The sequence below is a fragment of the Cyprinodon tularosa genome, unplaced genomic scaffold, assembly GCF_016077235.1.
Source record: "Cyprinodon tularosa strain WSP-4 unplaced genomic scaffold, ASM1607723v1 ctg154, whole genome shotgun sequence".
Lineage (NCBI taxonomy): Eukaryota > Metazoa > Chordata > Actinopteri > Cyprinodontiformes > Cyprinodontidae > Cyprinodon > Cyprinodon tularosa.
Window position 1 is genome coordinate 1,928,030 of NW_024038375.1, and position 15,887 is coordinate 1,943,916.

At 38.4% G+C, this 15,887-nt stretch overlaps 1 protein-coding gene across 1 annotated transcript; it reads right to left on the reverse strand.

Moving 5' to 3' along the window:
- Positions 1 to 604: 604 nt before the first annotated feature.
- Positions 605 to 15,887, reverse strand: tmcc2 (transmembrane and coiled-coil domain family 2). The gene is made up of 5 exons (XM_038279986.1): positions 15,502 to 15,887; positions 9,244 to 9,639; positions 3,370 to 3,995; positions 2,808 to 2,943; positions 605 to 1,610 (listed from the first exon to the last, which is right to left on the reverse strand). The coding sequence occupies exons 1-5, from the start codon at positions 15,502 to 15,504 to the stop codon at positions 1,311 to 1,313; spliced, it is 1,461 nt and encodes a 486-aa protein (XP_038135914.1). The 5' UTR covers positions 15,505 to 15,887; the 3' UTR covers positions 605 to 1,310.

The window sequence follows — 15,887 nt, forward strand, 5'->3', positions numbered from 1 at the left end:
TTTCATCACTGCTGCACTTTAAGGAATAGAAATGTCATCAAAGCTGTACAAAAAAAAATTTGTTTTGTATACACTCTTTGTATACAAAATGACAATAGAAGTTATCTCAGTATTTCTAATCTTTGCCTGGGACACAAATTCTTTGATAGGAGAATCAGCCATTAAGGATCCCCTGCTGTTGGACTCAAAAACTCAAATATTGTCGTATCATACATGGTAGTTTCCTGTTGCCAGACATAAACCATTCATCCATCTTATGGTGACTATCTCTGGCAGTCTATTGGCAGGAGGTGGGATACATCCTGGACAGGTAATCTGTTGCAGAGACAAACAACCATGCACACACACAGTCACACCCAAGGACAATTTAGAGAAACCAATTAACCCAACAGTCATGTTTTTGGACTGTGGGGGGAAGCTGGAGAGTACCCAGGCATGCACAGGGGGAACATGCAGAAAGACCCATGGCCGGGAATCAAACCTGGAACCTTCTGCTGCAAAGCAAAAGAGCTACCCTCTGTGGAACCATTCATCCCAATAAACCTAATCCTTTTTCTGGTACATAACTTTTCTGGTTTTACTACAAAAACATTTCATGCATGGCTTCATATAGGAAATTATTTATTTGTCACATTGTTTTAATAAAACAGCAACAATTGTTTTTGCAAACTGGATACAAACTTTGACATGCCAGGTAATTTGACACGGTGGATAGCTGTAGGTCTACAATGTTAGTAATTGTGAACAGAATCAATTATTTCATTCAGTGTTGTAAGTTTTAACATATTATTATGATTCGCCTATCCCACCCTCCAAATCAAAAAAACATCTAAAAGCACAGCTTTAACACCTGAACAGGGTGTGATAAAAACCAAAAGAATGACTGAGTGAAGAAACAACATAACTGCACTTTAGTTCCTGAAGGAAATGGCAGAAAACACATTTATTGGTCATTAATGGGGTGCTAACTCATGCCAGCTGGATGCATCTGAGAACATGCATGAAAGCACGTAACATTCATGGAGAAAAACGTCTCTAATATGCTGCAGCTTCAACATGAAGATTTACAGTCAAGTTGATCCTTTGTGTGTCTTAAATAGTGAAAAGAAAAACTGATTTCTTGCAGGAAACTTTTTTCTTTTTCTTTTTGGTGATAGCAATGGGTTTTATGGTTTATCATCCACTCCTAAAGAGTTGGATGAAATGGACTGTGGTAACTTCCCAACTTTAAAGATAAGTCCATCTGCCTATTTTTGATCAAGCTTTTTTTTTTGTGTCTCCTTGTTCTATCGCTTCTTAAAGTCTAAGTTTTAGCTAGGCAACAGCCATGGTTCCACATAGTCCCACTGCTTCCACAGGACAAACAGCAGCAAGGTCAGCAGCACGGTGGCGGCCACACGCGCCCTGGTCTTCATCAGTGGGGTGATGAAGTTGGCCAGAGTGGAAACAAAGACCAGGAGCACGGCCATGAGCGCCAGGATGACGTTGATGAGCTTCCCCAGGAGAGCTCGAGCGTTGGCGTTCTCCACCCCCTCCCGCTGAACCACCTGCTGCTGCTGCTGCTGCAGCTCCAGCTTGGTGATGCGGGTCAAGCACGACTCCACGGCTTCCTGCACCAACACAGGCCAAGAATACAGACACAACATGCTGGGGTTTATGTTTTTTTTAAATATTAATTAATTAATATTTTTCTTTGTAATTCATCCTTCTTCTTTTTTATTCTTCTTGCTCTGATGTGCATTAATCTCATGCAATTAGATTCATTTTAATAAAGATGAAAAAGATTCATATATTCTTTAGCGTTGGTGTCCAATGTCAGGGTCATCGTAGTTTTAGATGCTGCAGAACACCGGTTCGGTTGGACTGACTTTGAACACCACTACTCAATAGCATGAAATATGTGAATCTGATGCAGGACGTCCTCCTCCTACAGCAGACCAGCCTCTAAACATAATGCATCCTGAACATATTTGCTGACAATAAAAACCTGAGTGATTAATCATTCAGATCTAAGAAGTACTCCAGTAAGATTGTAAGTAAAGCACATTAAACACTTAATGATTTATAAGGTATTATTTAAAGTGGATACCTTGAATAAACATCTAAGAAAGCAAATACATAGAACAGTAAGTCTGTAAATAGACGTGTTTAATCATGCTAGAAAATACACAAGAATGTAAGTTAAAAATAAGTGAGTAGATTAAATAAATAGATGGATGTAAAAACATGTAAGTCATTTTAAGCAATTGTAAAAGTAAGACAACGAGGGAAAATCTTTTAATTAAGAAAGCCTGTGTGTAAAGAAATAATTAAATAAAAAAAAAAAAATATATATATATATATATATATATATATATATATATATATATATATATATATATATATATATATATATATATATATATATATATATATATACAGATTTGTAAGAAAAAATCTGAAATTGTCAAAAATGTCAACAAGGACTTAATTAAATAGGTGAATACATAATGAAACAACTAAATAACAGAAGTGTAATCTAAGTAAGAAAGCAAAATAACAATTAGGTTTATTAGTAAGAAAAAACAACTTACGAAGAAAAATTTACGATTGTATTTTAATACTGAAGTCAATTTTGTTATTAAAGAAGTACCTTTATTATTCAATAATTAAGTATGTACATAAATGAATATAGGTAAGTAAATAAATGCACACATAAATACAAAATATCTAATCAAATACGTAATAGAGAAGGTATCTGAGTGCTGAAAAATGTATTTATGTAACTATGTTATTCAATAAGCTGGTTACTAATAAATGCTGCTTACCTGAATGTCTCTGGCTCTCTCATAGGACTGGTAGGCCACCTTCTCCTCCATACTGGCCAGCTCCTGTTTAAGGTTGGTCATTTCATTCTGGTGCAGCTCTGTTAGATCATTCAGCTGCTCTTCAAGTCTTTCATACCTGAACATACAACACAACACACCACAGGGCCGCTTTAAGAAATATTACATTAAATATATTACCTATTTTCATTAAGATGTTTCATAAGTGTTCTCAGATCTAGGTGCTCCCAGGTTTTCTGTGTGTATCTGTAAATGGTATCCAAATAATATCTTTTTTTTTGTCACTGAATGACCCTCTGACATTTTGCTTTATTACACTGAACACTGATGTTGATCCCCAAATCCCCACAGCAATAACTCACTGAACAACAAAAGTAGTGTTAATCCCCTAACCAGGGTGCTGCTCCCTCTGCACGTAAACATTTACTGAGGCTAAGAACAGAGTTTTGATTAGATTTGTTCCTGACTCTGTGATCTTATTTCTGAAAGCTTTGTGAGGACCTTCCTGCAGAGCAAAGATGGAGGTGGGTGTGTTTACTTCTACCTATATCTCTCCTCCTGCAGGCACTGCGACATGTAGGAGTAGTCACTCTGCAGCTGACCCTTCATGTCCTCGATGGCGTTCTCCATGTGCGTCTGGCTGGCCTTGATGTCCTGCAGCCCCTCCAGTAGGGAGTCCCATGAACTGTGCATGTGATGGTGGTGGTGGTGGTGCCCGTCCAGTCGGGGACTCCCCATCGTTGGCCCTAACACCCCTCCTCCTCCTCCTCCTGCTCCGGCCCCACCAGAGTTACTGCCTGCTCCAGAGCCAGATGTTGCACTGGAGCACTCGTCGTCACTGCCGTACTTTGGACTGGACACCAAAGTCGCGCTTCCGCTCAGGGCTCGGGGTGTGGGGGCGTCCTCAGAGTTGCCCCCGACTCCGTTCTCAAGCGAGTCCTTCAGGTGAGCGATATTATCTGCACTGCCAAACTTGTTTCTGATCAGGCTGGCAAACTCTCTGGGCTTGGAGACCACGGCCGTATGAGTGAGGGCCGAGACGCCACCTTTGACCCCCTCGACCACCCCACCACCAAACCCGCTTATCCCAGCACGAACATTGGCCCTCACGTCCTTTAACCCCTGCTGCATGTCCCGGAGGACATCCTTGGGCTGCCGGGCTGGTCCATTCTGCAAGGAGGGAAGAGAGAGAAGTAAGCAGCAAAGTGGAGGATCTCTAAAGCAGGCATCCCCAACCTCGTTCCTCGAGGCCCGCTATCCTGCAGGTTTTAGAGGTTTCCTTGCTCCAGCACAGCTGATTTTATTGAAAGCTAATTAACAGGCTTTTGGTCTACTGCAATCATTAAAATCAGCTGTGCTAAAGCAGGGAAACCTCTAAAACCTGCAGGACAGCGGGCCTCGAGGAACGAGGTTGGGGATGCCTGCTCTAAAGGACAGAGGTCATTAAGTTGAAGAAAGACAGAGGAGGAGAGAAGCCCCTGTATGGAGTTAGGCAAGATAAAAGACCATGCAGCGATATAAGGGAGTATGGAGAATAGTCAGTTGTTAAAAAAACAGGACGGCTTCAACAATAGGTTTTATTTTGATTTCATATTGATCCAATCTTATATTTCTCTGCAGAAACGGAAGAGATTGGATCACAGCTAAACAAAAATAGCTTTTTACTACAAAATGGGGTTTTTTAGCAGAGGAAAAACTGAAACCTAAAAGCCTAACCACTAAAAGCTAGTTTAGCCCGCTGCAGATCAAATACCGTCTTGTAGCCCTCTACCAGTCTCCCTAGAACCAGTATCAGGACAGCTTGTCCCACTCCTCACTTTGAGCTGGAAGATGTTTATGCATCTACATCAGATCAAATCTGAACTTTGACAAGGCCAAGGCTTCTCCTCTTCTTAACTCTCCACCACTTTTTGTTTTTCTCAAGCCTGTATTTTGATATCAATAGTAGCGAAAGCCTACTGTGGGTAACATTGTGGGACAATGATGATTTCGAGAACCTCTGCTCTCAGAGTAAACCTTCTCAGACAGTCAGATCTTCACACGTTATCAGTTTAATTTTATCTCCTTCTCCGTGGACTCATTTTCATTAAGAGCTCTTTAAACCCTTTGCAAACTCAAGAGCTTTCTAGTTTTCAAAAGAGCTCTTATGAATGTGTTCAATAACATCCTCACTCAGTCAGGAGGGCACCAAACTAAAGTTTTCAACAGGAGAAACATTCACTGATGTTCTCATTGTTCATACGATTTTATTCAATGTAGGAGGGAAGAAATGGGGGGTGTCTTAAATTATTCCTCCCAGTGAGCATTTTTGCTACATTTAAACAGAATTTTTAATGTTTCACAGTACTGGGCAGTAGCGCCGCTACATGCAGCGAAGCTATTAGTTTAACTACATTTTCCAGTAGCTTGACCGTAGCGTCGCTGCTTTATTTATCAAGTAACTTTCCTGTAGGGACGTTATTGCTTTGATCAAGAATGTAGAAATTCAATTATATGGTGAGACATAAATATATGTATCACTTAATTAGCTTCTTTATTTTTTCACCTTCTTTTATAAACAGTTTCATTTGTTACTCAACCCAGTCTCATGGGAAAATGTACCCCACTACGTTGGTCCACACTGCAAAACGTAGTGGAGGTACATTAATGGCCATTTTTTTGTGGTACTGTTACGTTTCTTCTACCTAAACGCTTTCTATTGTTTTACGTCCTAGTCACGTGACTTTCAAGATTCCAGCTGGGAGAAGGAAAAAAAAATATATATGGCCGACATTCGCTCATTTTTTTGTGGAAAGATTAATAACTTGAGTTTGTTTTTGCATTAAAATGAGTTTTGATTACATTTCTAGTGAGAAATGTATAGTTTGTTGCCAGAATATTTACTCAGGGAATGTACATATTCACTTGCTTGTTCGTTTCTTGCAAAGATTTTTCAAGATAATGTGAAACTGAAACGTTTTGGTATAAACATGGCTGAGATTTCTCTAACTTTTAGTGGGAAAATCAATAATTTCAATCAGTTTCTGCATTTAAATGGGTTTTGATTACATTTATAGCGAGAAGTGTAGGGTTTATTTACATAATATTTACTTAGTGAACATACATAATCACCCGCTTGCTAGTTTTTGCTACGTTTTTCGGATCTCGTCAGGATTATGTGAAATTGCAACGTTTTGGCTGCTACCCATCGCCTAGCATTTAGCTGCCGCCCCGATTCAACATTGAATTCTTTGTGATTTAACTCCATCTGACGGATCAAACCCTCGCCACTGCGTGCGTTGCGTCTGAGGTTGATTTTCAGATCAATGCATTACGTCGTGGCATACGGGAGAAACTAATTAAACTAGTTTAAAAAAAGGATCATGGGTTAAGATCGGATGTGTTTTATTTGGAAATCTACCGGATCCTTTGTGCATTTAACTTCCTGTTTGGTGCGATCTCATTGATGGATTTTGACCAGATTTTGACCAAAGAGGAACTAAAAAAAACCCAAAACAATTTAAATACACAACCAGCATATCTGGAATCAATGACAGAGAGCATACATAATCACCCGCTTGCTAGTTTTTGCTGCGTTTTTCGGATCTCGTCAGGATTATGTGAAATTGCAACGTTTTGGCTGCTACCCATCGCCTAGCATTTAGCTGCCGCCCCGATTCAACATTGAATTCTTTGTGATTTAACTCCATCTGACGGATCAAACCCTCGCCACTGCGGCGTTGCGTCTGAGGTTGATTTTCAGATCAATGCATTACGTCGTGGCATACGGGAGAGACTAATTAAACTAGTTTAAAAAAAAGGATCATGGGTTAAGATCGGATGTGTTTTATTTGGAAATCTACCGGATCCTTTGTGCATTTAACTTCCTGTTTGGTGCGATCTCATTGATGGATTTTGACCAGATTTCGACCAAAGAGGAACTAAAAAAAAAAAGAACAATTTGAATACACAACCTGCATATCTGGAATCAGTGACAGAGAGCGACTGGGACCAGAAGTTTATTAATTTCTCCCCATTGATTTCCATTCAAAATGTTAGGGGAAGGAAAATCCTTAATAAGAGGAAAGAAATTGAAAAATGGCAACAACAAAAAAAGGTGGAATGAAGATAAAAAGGAAGAAGGTTATAAAAAGTACAAAAGTCAGTATTAAATAGAAATATTAATGAGAGAAACCGAAGGGAAGAAGTAATAATGATCAGATTAAGAGTAGGTCATACTTATTTAAATGACAATTTATACTTAATAGGGAGGAAAAATAATGATAAATGTGAAGGATGTGGAGAGATAGAAAATGTAGAACATGTATTGATGAACTTTAAAACATCTGGACCTGAAAGGAAGAAATTGAAAAGAGTTGAATGGACAGGCCAAGAATGGAGTCTTAAAGGATTATTGGGAAATAAAGGAAATATAAAAGATATTTATAGATTAAGGAAAGCATTATTTATTTATCTTCAGAATACAAAAATAAAAAATAGAATTTAATAGATGTAAAACAATGTTGCTACACACTCATGAACAGTAGGTGGCGGTATGCACGCCCCTTCCCTAGAGCCCGGTGGGAGCGAAAACATTTTGAATGGAAATCAATGGGGAGAAATTAATAAACTTCTGGTCCCAGTCGCTCTCTGTCACTGATTCCAGATATGCTGGTTGTGTATTTAAATTGTTTTTTTTTTTTTTTTTGAGTTCCTCTTTGGTCAAAATCTGGTCAAAATCCATCAATGAGATCGCACCAAACAGGAAGTTAATTGCACAAAGGATCCGGTAGATTTCCAAATAAAACACATCCGATCTTAACCCATGATCCTTTTTTTTAAACTAGTTTAATTAGTTTCTCCCGTATGCCACGACGTAATGCATTGATCTGAAAATCAACCTCAGACGCAACGCACACAGTGGCGAGGGTTTGATCCGTCAGATGGAGTTAAATCACAAAGAATTCAATGTTGAATCGGGGCGGCAGCTAAATGCTAGGCGATAGGGGAGCAGCCAAAACGTTGCAATTTCACATAATCCTGACGAGATCCGAAAAACCGTAGGAAAAACTAGCAAGCGGGTGATTATGTATGTTCACTAAGTAAATATTATGTAAATAAACCCTACACTTCTCACTATAAATGTAATCAAAACCCATTTAAATGCAGAAACTGATTGAAATTATTGATTTTCCCACTAAAAGTTAGAGAAATCTCAGCCATGTTTATACCAAAACGTTACAGTTTCACATTATCTTGAAAAATCTTTGCAAGAAACGAACAAGCAAGTGAATATGTACATTCCCTGAATAAATATTCTGGCAACAAACTATACATTTCTCACTAGAAATGTAATCAAAACTCATTTTAATGCAAAAACAAACTCAAGTTATTAATCTTTCCACAAAAAAATGAGCGAATGTCGGCCATATATATATTTTTTTTTTCTTCTCCCAGCTGGAATCTTGAAAGTCACGTGACTAGGACGTAAAACAATAGAAAGCGTATAGGTAGAAGAAACGTAACAGTACCACAAAAAAATGGAAATGGCCATTAATGTACCTCCACTACGTTTTGCAGTGTGGACCAACGTAGTGGGGGTACATTTTCCCATGAGACTGGGTTGTGTTACTTGAATCAACTGTTTAATTGAGGTCTGAAGAAGTTTTCTCTAAGGGAGACACTAAAGAAATCAGATGCCTTTTGTAGGGTTTTGTTTTCCCTAGAGATGTCCATTGAATGTAAACTCATAGCCATGTCTCGATGTGTAGAACACTACACAGTACCTTTAATTTGGTTCTAATAACAGCAAATTGTTTACTAGTTTGTCTACTAGTAATTACTTCAGTTTTTATTTTAATATGCTGATCATAAAGCAATGTTTACACTGTGATATGTCATTGGCTGATCTTTAATAAATGTTTTAACTAGTGTGTCAGACTCATTTTGAATTGACATTAGCTTGGTACAACGTTAAGTAGCTTCTGATGTAGTTAAGCTACTGTTAACACATTAGTGTAACTTAGCTTGCTATAAGTTACACTAATGTTACACTAGTGTAACTAGGTTACACTAGTGTAACATTAGTGTAACTTAGCTTGCTATAAGTTAGTAACCTAGTTACACTAGTGTAACCTAGTAACAATAGTGTAACTAGGTTACACTAACTTAGCTTGGTAGCTGTTGTGTAGTGAAGCTTAATTTATTGTTGAGTAACTGATAGCTTAGCTCACTACACTGGACAAGTAGCTTGCCCAACACTGATGTTTTATTTATATAAGGTGAATCTTCAAATATTGTAAAAATGGAAATACCACCACATGTTTGATATGATAGAAAAAGCACACTAGCTTCAGCAGGGTGTGGTCTTATTTCTCTCAGTGCACAGAGATTTAGGATTCAGAGCAAACAGCATCACAGGTTGATCAGCCATACTTACCTGCTCTATCTCCTTTAGCTTCTTATGATAATGCTCTAGCTTCTTGTGCAGATGTGCGATGGTCTGTGCTGACTTTTGGTTCTTCTTCTCAAACACCTGCTTGATCCTGGAGGCCTGCTGTTTGTCTGCGTTGTGGGCCAACTTCAGATACTCAGCCACATTATCGTCCCTCGCCTCCTGCTCCACGCGGATCTGCTCGGTGACTTTCAGGATCTTCTGCTGCAGGTGCTCTAAAGCCACACGGGTCCGCTGGGGCTCGCCGGCACTCGAACCCTCCGCCCCCCCTACTGCCCCGGCCGCAACCACTCCTGATCCGTCCGTGCTGATGTTGCTGTCAGAGCCTCCATGGCTGGTGTTGGAGGGCAGGCCTAAGGTTGTCACCTCACTCTTGTCCAGCTGAGGGGAAAGAAGCAGAGAGTGAGGAAGTGATTAGAGGGATGGAGGTGGTGGTAACTGAAATCTACTGGACAACAGTTCATTTGATCATGATGACACCCCAAACACCTGACCCATCTGCATTACTAAATTGTATAAAAATGCAAAAAACATTGAGTTTGTGTCTGGAAATTAATTAAAAACTGAGATGAGCTTCTTTAGAAGCAATAATTTTGGAGAGACCACAGATGATTTAAGGTCTTCAGATCGCATCAGGCCTATGGATTAGTATCATTTGCTTTATCTTCACGTTGTTGTACAAATTGCATTTATCAGCTGAAACTGGCTCATCTAAACAGCCGGCAAGCTTCCTGAGAAATAAAATAAATGATGATTAGAAAACATAAAGTGGGACTGTTTCAAATTGGATTAAGCAACGACAATTAGCTAGAATGATGGCGGTCAGAGTGAGGTCTGGACAAACTAAAAAAACATAAAAGGAGAAGAGAAAACATTTTTCAAGAAGTCAGTAAGTATTTTGTTTTGGAGAAATATGCTCAAATATCATCAAAAGGATGTTTGAAGATGAACTTCTAAGGATTTCTTTGGTATTCTGGAAAGAAATTATTGATGTTTGAGCAAAAGATCAGCGCATGAGGGAAAAAAATTATTCAAAAATATATATATATAAAATATATCTATATATTTTACTGCAGTTGCATAATCTCAACCTAAAAATGTTCAGTTTAAATTATTTACAGAGGTAAAGTACCACAGAAAGAGGAAGTGCTATATTAATTTGCTCTCCAAGGAATCCCTTTAACTAATGGAACCAAATCATGTTTTTCAGATGCTTTACAGTACTTCTCTAGTTTTATCCCTGCTGTTTCATGGGGGTAAAATGATGCCTTTACAGAACGGTCAATTTGCCTTTTAACTCTTCAAAATGGAAACACAAAAACACAGCATGTGGTTGATCAGTATGTTTAAAGAAAATCTTGATTATTTCATGTTTCACTTCACTTCCTGTGAATCAAGTAGCCATTATTTAAGCTGCCCTCTTTTGTCAACATCTCAGATGAACTTCATGCCTACGGCTCCCGAAACAGTTATAGACCGTGAGCATTACACCCATTTGCAATCAGTCTTAGAAATTACATATGAGTTTACTGAAGATGTAGCAGGGATTTTGCTTCTTTTTCAAACAAATATATTTCAAACAAATTTGAGTAAACTATAGAGTTAATCTGTTCAATACAAGAAGAATCAGATTCAATTTTTAAAGCAAAAAAAAAAAAGCCAGTCAGAATATACCTAGACTGAAAAAACCAACTCATAAGATCTACTTAAAAAATATATTGTAAGTATTTGCACGCAAATGATTTAATTAAAATTTAATGCTGTGATATCAAGTAACTCACTTCCCAGGATCAAATGAATTTTACTTTCTATAAGACACACCAGTTGTGAAGACATTAAGTAATATTTACTTAATTACATCCAAGTTGTTAGATTTATTTAAACAAGTTAAGTAAAGCGTACTTGTTTTTCATAAGCACAAAATTTAAGGCAAAACAGAGACACACAACCATTCACTCACACCTAAAGAGAATTTAAAGAAGCCATGACCTAACAGTCATGTTTTTGGACTGTGGGAGGAAGCCGGAGTGAACCCAAAAAGAAAACAATAGAAGGTTGGAAGTTGCCTAGTCAAAGTCTGGACCTAAATCGTGATTATAGAGCCTGTTGACGAATCACTACCCTTTATACAAGGCTGAATTGAAACAATTGTAAGGGAGGTAGGTGCTTTCTTGCAGAACTGTAGCTATATTTTTTAAATCAGGAGTGTTTTAAAGAACCGAAAGGCTGTTCCGCAGAATCTAAGACAAAATATCTGCTCTTCTCAAGAAAAATGTATGAACCATGCAGGACATCAGAGGTGAGCAAATTGTGATGCAGTCATAGTGAAATTGCAGATCTTGTAGAAGTTTCCCAGACTTCATCTTTCAGACAGCTACTAACCTAAAGTAGTAAATAACGGAAGTCTCAGAAAAAAAATAATTTTTTTTTTCATAAATTCACCCGAAAATCTCTATTCCTGAAACCTTAAATGCTTAAGTGAATTATTTTTGATATAAAAAAAATCTTACAGTACTGAGCCAAAATGGCTGCCAACATCTCTTTTGACTGACACCTCTTTTATCAAATTCTGTCCATCTATGGTCTCCTTAGACCCAACCGTAACAGAGGTAACAACAAATAATACTGATGGAGAAACACTTGACATAACCACAGGAAACGCTCTGCTGAATACATATTGTTTGGGTTGCTGTTGTCACATTTAAACTTTTAGGTAAGAATCTATAGCATTATTTCATTAATCAATATATTTAGCCATCCATGTACATTTCCATGAATGCTAAGTGAAAAATATTAATATAGGGTTAATACGTTCTAAGTACAAACTAAGTTACTTTATGTTTGACTGCTCTTTTTGAATATTCAAAGTGTTACCTTTCTAGAGAGACCAGGATTTATGAGCTGCAAATGGGTTCAAGAACAGGTTCTGATTTAATTTTGGTGTTCAGTTTACAGGTGCTTTTAGACATTTAAAGGGGGATTTTATATAAGAATAAAAATCTGAAGGGCTTGTCATCAGTAGTTATGTATGGAAAGCCCCAAAATGAGTTATTTTTAACCAAGATGACCTGAGAATCACTGACAGCCAAAAGCTTTTTTGCATGAAATATGAGCAGAGTTCTTCTAAATTAAATCTGACATATCAAATATATTACATTTTATTATGATTTGCTTGAAAAGAGATTTAAATTTTAAGGGAGCCTTTCTACTGAGATATGTATTTCTTTCTTTGGTATACCTAAAACCGAGTATAAAAATGTGTCATATTTACTTTAATTTTAGTAATTATATAATGGCAAATTTATCTACTGGATAAAAAAGAATAATAAACATTTTTTTTTCTAATGATAAACTAGAAATATCTAAATAAATAAAAAAGACATCTCACTGTATAATCAACAGATAATCTTAAGGTATCAACAGGGCAAAGCATTATTTTAGGTTAAGGTGACTATTCTCATCAAAAAAGATTAATTTTTAGACCAGGGTAAAATCCCTGAGTACCTAAAATTAGTTTATTTCCGACCTCTGCTGCAAGGAGCTATAATTGATTTGGTGGAGAGTTCAGAGAGTACAGAGAGTGGCTATTATTCATTAATTAGATGAAACATAACTGTGCTGCTTTCCTCCCAGCATACACCCTGAACCTCCGCTAGCAGATTAAGTTATTCCAAATGTCTGTTAGTAAAATAAACCACGGCCAGGGATGGTAGAATAAAAATATGCATTTAAAAGTTTCAGATATATGGAAGGTTGTACTGTGCTGCTACATCAAAGATTTCTTTATTACTGTAGTTTTTTTTATTATTATTTTGTCCAATGTAAACTTTTTGGATCATTAAACCAAGTGTCATAAGATAACCAAAAAAGAGTTGCGTTAAAGTGATGGTTTACACTCAGGCTTCATTATTGCCGATCCTACAATCAAGAAACAACTTTAATTAAACCTATCTGACAACATGAAGCGGGCTTAAAGAACTTAAAAAGCAACGGCTCATGTAAAATCATATCACTTAACGAAACACAAGAGCTTAGAAAAACTTTGCTAATTACTATTAGGTAGCAAAGCTGCACAGTGGTGCTGGCCTGCTGCCTTGCAGCAAAAAGGTTCTGGGTTGGATTCTGAGCCAGTGGTCTTTCTGTTTGCATGTTCTCCCTGTGCATGCGTGGGTTCTCTCTGGGTACTCCCACTTCTCCCGCTGTCCAAAAACATGACTGTTAGGTTAACTGGCTTCTCTAAAGTCTCCTTGAGAATGAGGTGTGTGTGTGCGCGGTTGTTTGTCCTGTTTGTCTCTATGTTTCCCTGCAATAGACTGGCGACCTGTCCAGGGTGTACCCCGACTCCATTGACAGCTGGAGATATGCATTAGCACCCCTCGCAACCCCAGCTGGAATAAGCATGACGGAAAATGTATGCATGGGTAGTTTCCGGAAGCCACAGTGGGAACCTTTTTCCGCATATTGAGAAAACATGATTTACCATCCCAGTGGAGGCCAACCTACCCGAAATAACTCTAGAAAGCTACAACAACTCATTCAAGAGGCCATGAAAGCACCCAGAGCAACATCGAAAGTTGGAGACCTGATTTAGTTAAGGCACAGCTGTCAGGTCTCCGGTTTTGGTCTGTAAAAAATCATATTTTATCCCTCTTTTCCAACGTCCTCATGTATTAACAGTCTCCAGAAAATGTCCTGTACTATTGTTTAATATAATTATATATAAAAAAAAAAACAGGATCTGCCTTTCCAAACAGAACTGCCTCTAGCAAGGCAAGTCAAACTTTAATCACCTTATTTTAGTTTGCAACTGGATAGCAAGTGTTTATTTTACATTTTTTTGTGCATAAATCTTAAAATCCAATGGGTAATGGGGCTTGGCTGGGATAGTCGGGCGGCTCGCAGTGGATGTTGTAAAATTTCCCATATTTTTAAATATGAAACCTGATGATCAAAGTTGGAGATATATAAGCTATTGTTTAACAAACAAACATAAAAATCCTCCACAAAATTCCTGATCAGGATTGTGAAAAAAAAAAAAAAAATGAAGTTTTATTTTGGAAAATATTCAGTTTAGCAGTTCAGATACATCTGATCTAAAACTAACACAGCATTAATGGGGGGGGGAAACATCATACAAGTCATACAACCACAGACCATCATACAAGGTGATGGTCTGTGGTTCTTTGCTTCTTCACAACTTGGACAACTTGTCATAATTGATGGAAGAAAACATTCTGCTCCCCAGCAGGAATTGCTGAGGAAAGATGACTTACTATGCTGACGTCCACATTGGGGTGGATATAGCATGTTTTTTCCCCCTTAATAAATGAAGCCATCTTTTTAAAAAGAAAATTATTTTTTGTATTTCCTCCTCTTATTTATTATATTTTTGTATTTATTTTTTTTATTTTAAGATTTTTTATTCATATTTCCTCTTATTTATTCCTCTTACATTGTTCTGAAAGCGACAGAACGTTGTAAGGGGGGTAAAAAACTTTTTCACTTTTTCATAGCACTGTATAAAATCTAGATCATCATTTTCATATTTAAAAGGATGACCAGGACATAAACCAAACACATAATCAACCAATCATGCATCCATGAGGGGTTTCCCATCTCAGACTAGTCTAAAGAGGTGATCTGTAGCCTGGCAGATGTGTGCGTGTGTTAGCTATTGTTAACAACTCTCATGTCCCAACACTGTAATCAAATACAGTCAACATGAGCTCAAACAGACATGATACAAAAAAATCCTAACCTGCTGTTTGGATATTTGCACAGCTTTGGTTTATTTCAGTAGAGCCCTGCAAAGCATGCAGGTTTCTTTTCCTTGAATCTAGGTTGCAATCTCCCAGCACCATGGAGGAAAATAACAAATGACTGGACTCCCTGGTGATTAATCATGTCCTGATCTTTTCTGAGTAAGTGAGATGTTTCTGCAGCAGCCATGCGATTGCTCGTATAGTAGGAGGTGGTGATGATGGTGGAGGCGGGGGTGCTGTCCAGCTTTGGGTTTGGGTGTAAACAGACAGCATGGAGGAGGGGGGGGGGAGACCGCGACGTGTCTGGAACATCTAAAATACATCAAAAGTGATGGATGAGGGATCCTGGTGGTGGGCTGTTGATGATGAGGGCTGGGATGGAAGCATGGAAAACATGAGGGACGGGCATGCCTAAGCCTTGAAAACACGAGGGAGGGTGACACACAAGCGGCACAGCGATAAATTAAATCAGAAACGTTACCATACTGCTTTAATCCAATTTTTGCAGAGCCATTGCAAGGCTGTCTTCCAGGCCCATCCTCCTCCTTCTCTTCCTCCCCCCACCCCCCTCCTCAAATAGAGTATCTGCACCCTCTTCCCCAGCCGCTTGCAGGCGGACCAGCACCTTCTCTGGATCCTAAAGCTCCATTGTTGCAGCCATCGATTTCTGCTGCCTCCCTCTCCCTCTCTCAGTGCTCTGATCTATTTTCCTCCCTCTCTCTCTCTCTCTCTCTCTCTCTCTCTGCCTCTCCCTCAGAAGTTTGCCTCCGCCTCCCTCTGCTTTGCTCTCCACATGCAAACGCTGTAGCCGAGCTGCCCTGTAATGGATGAAGGAGCTTGGGGACAGATGGATGGAGAGGAATCTGG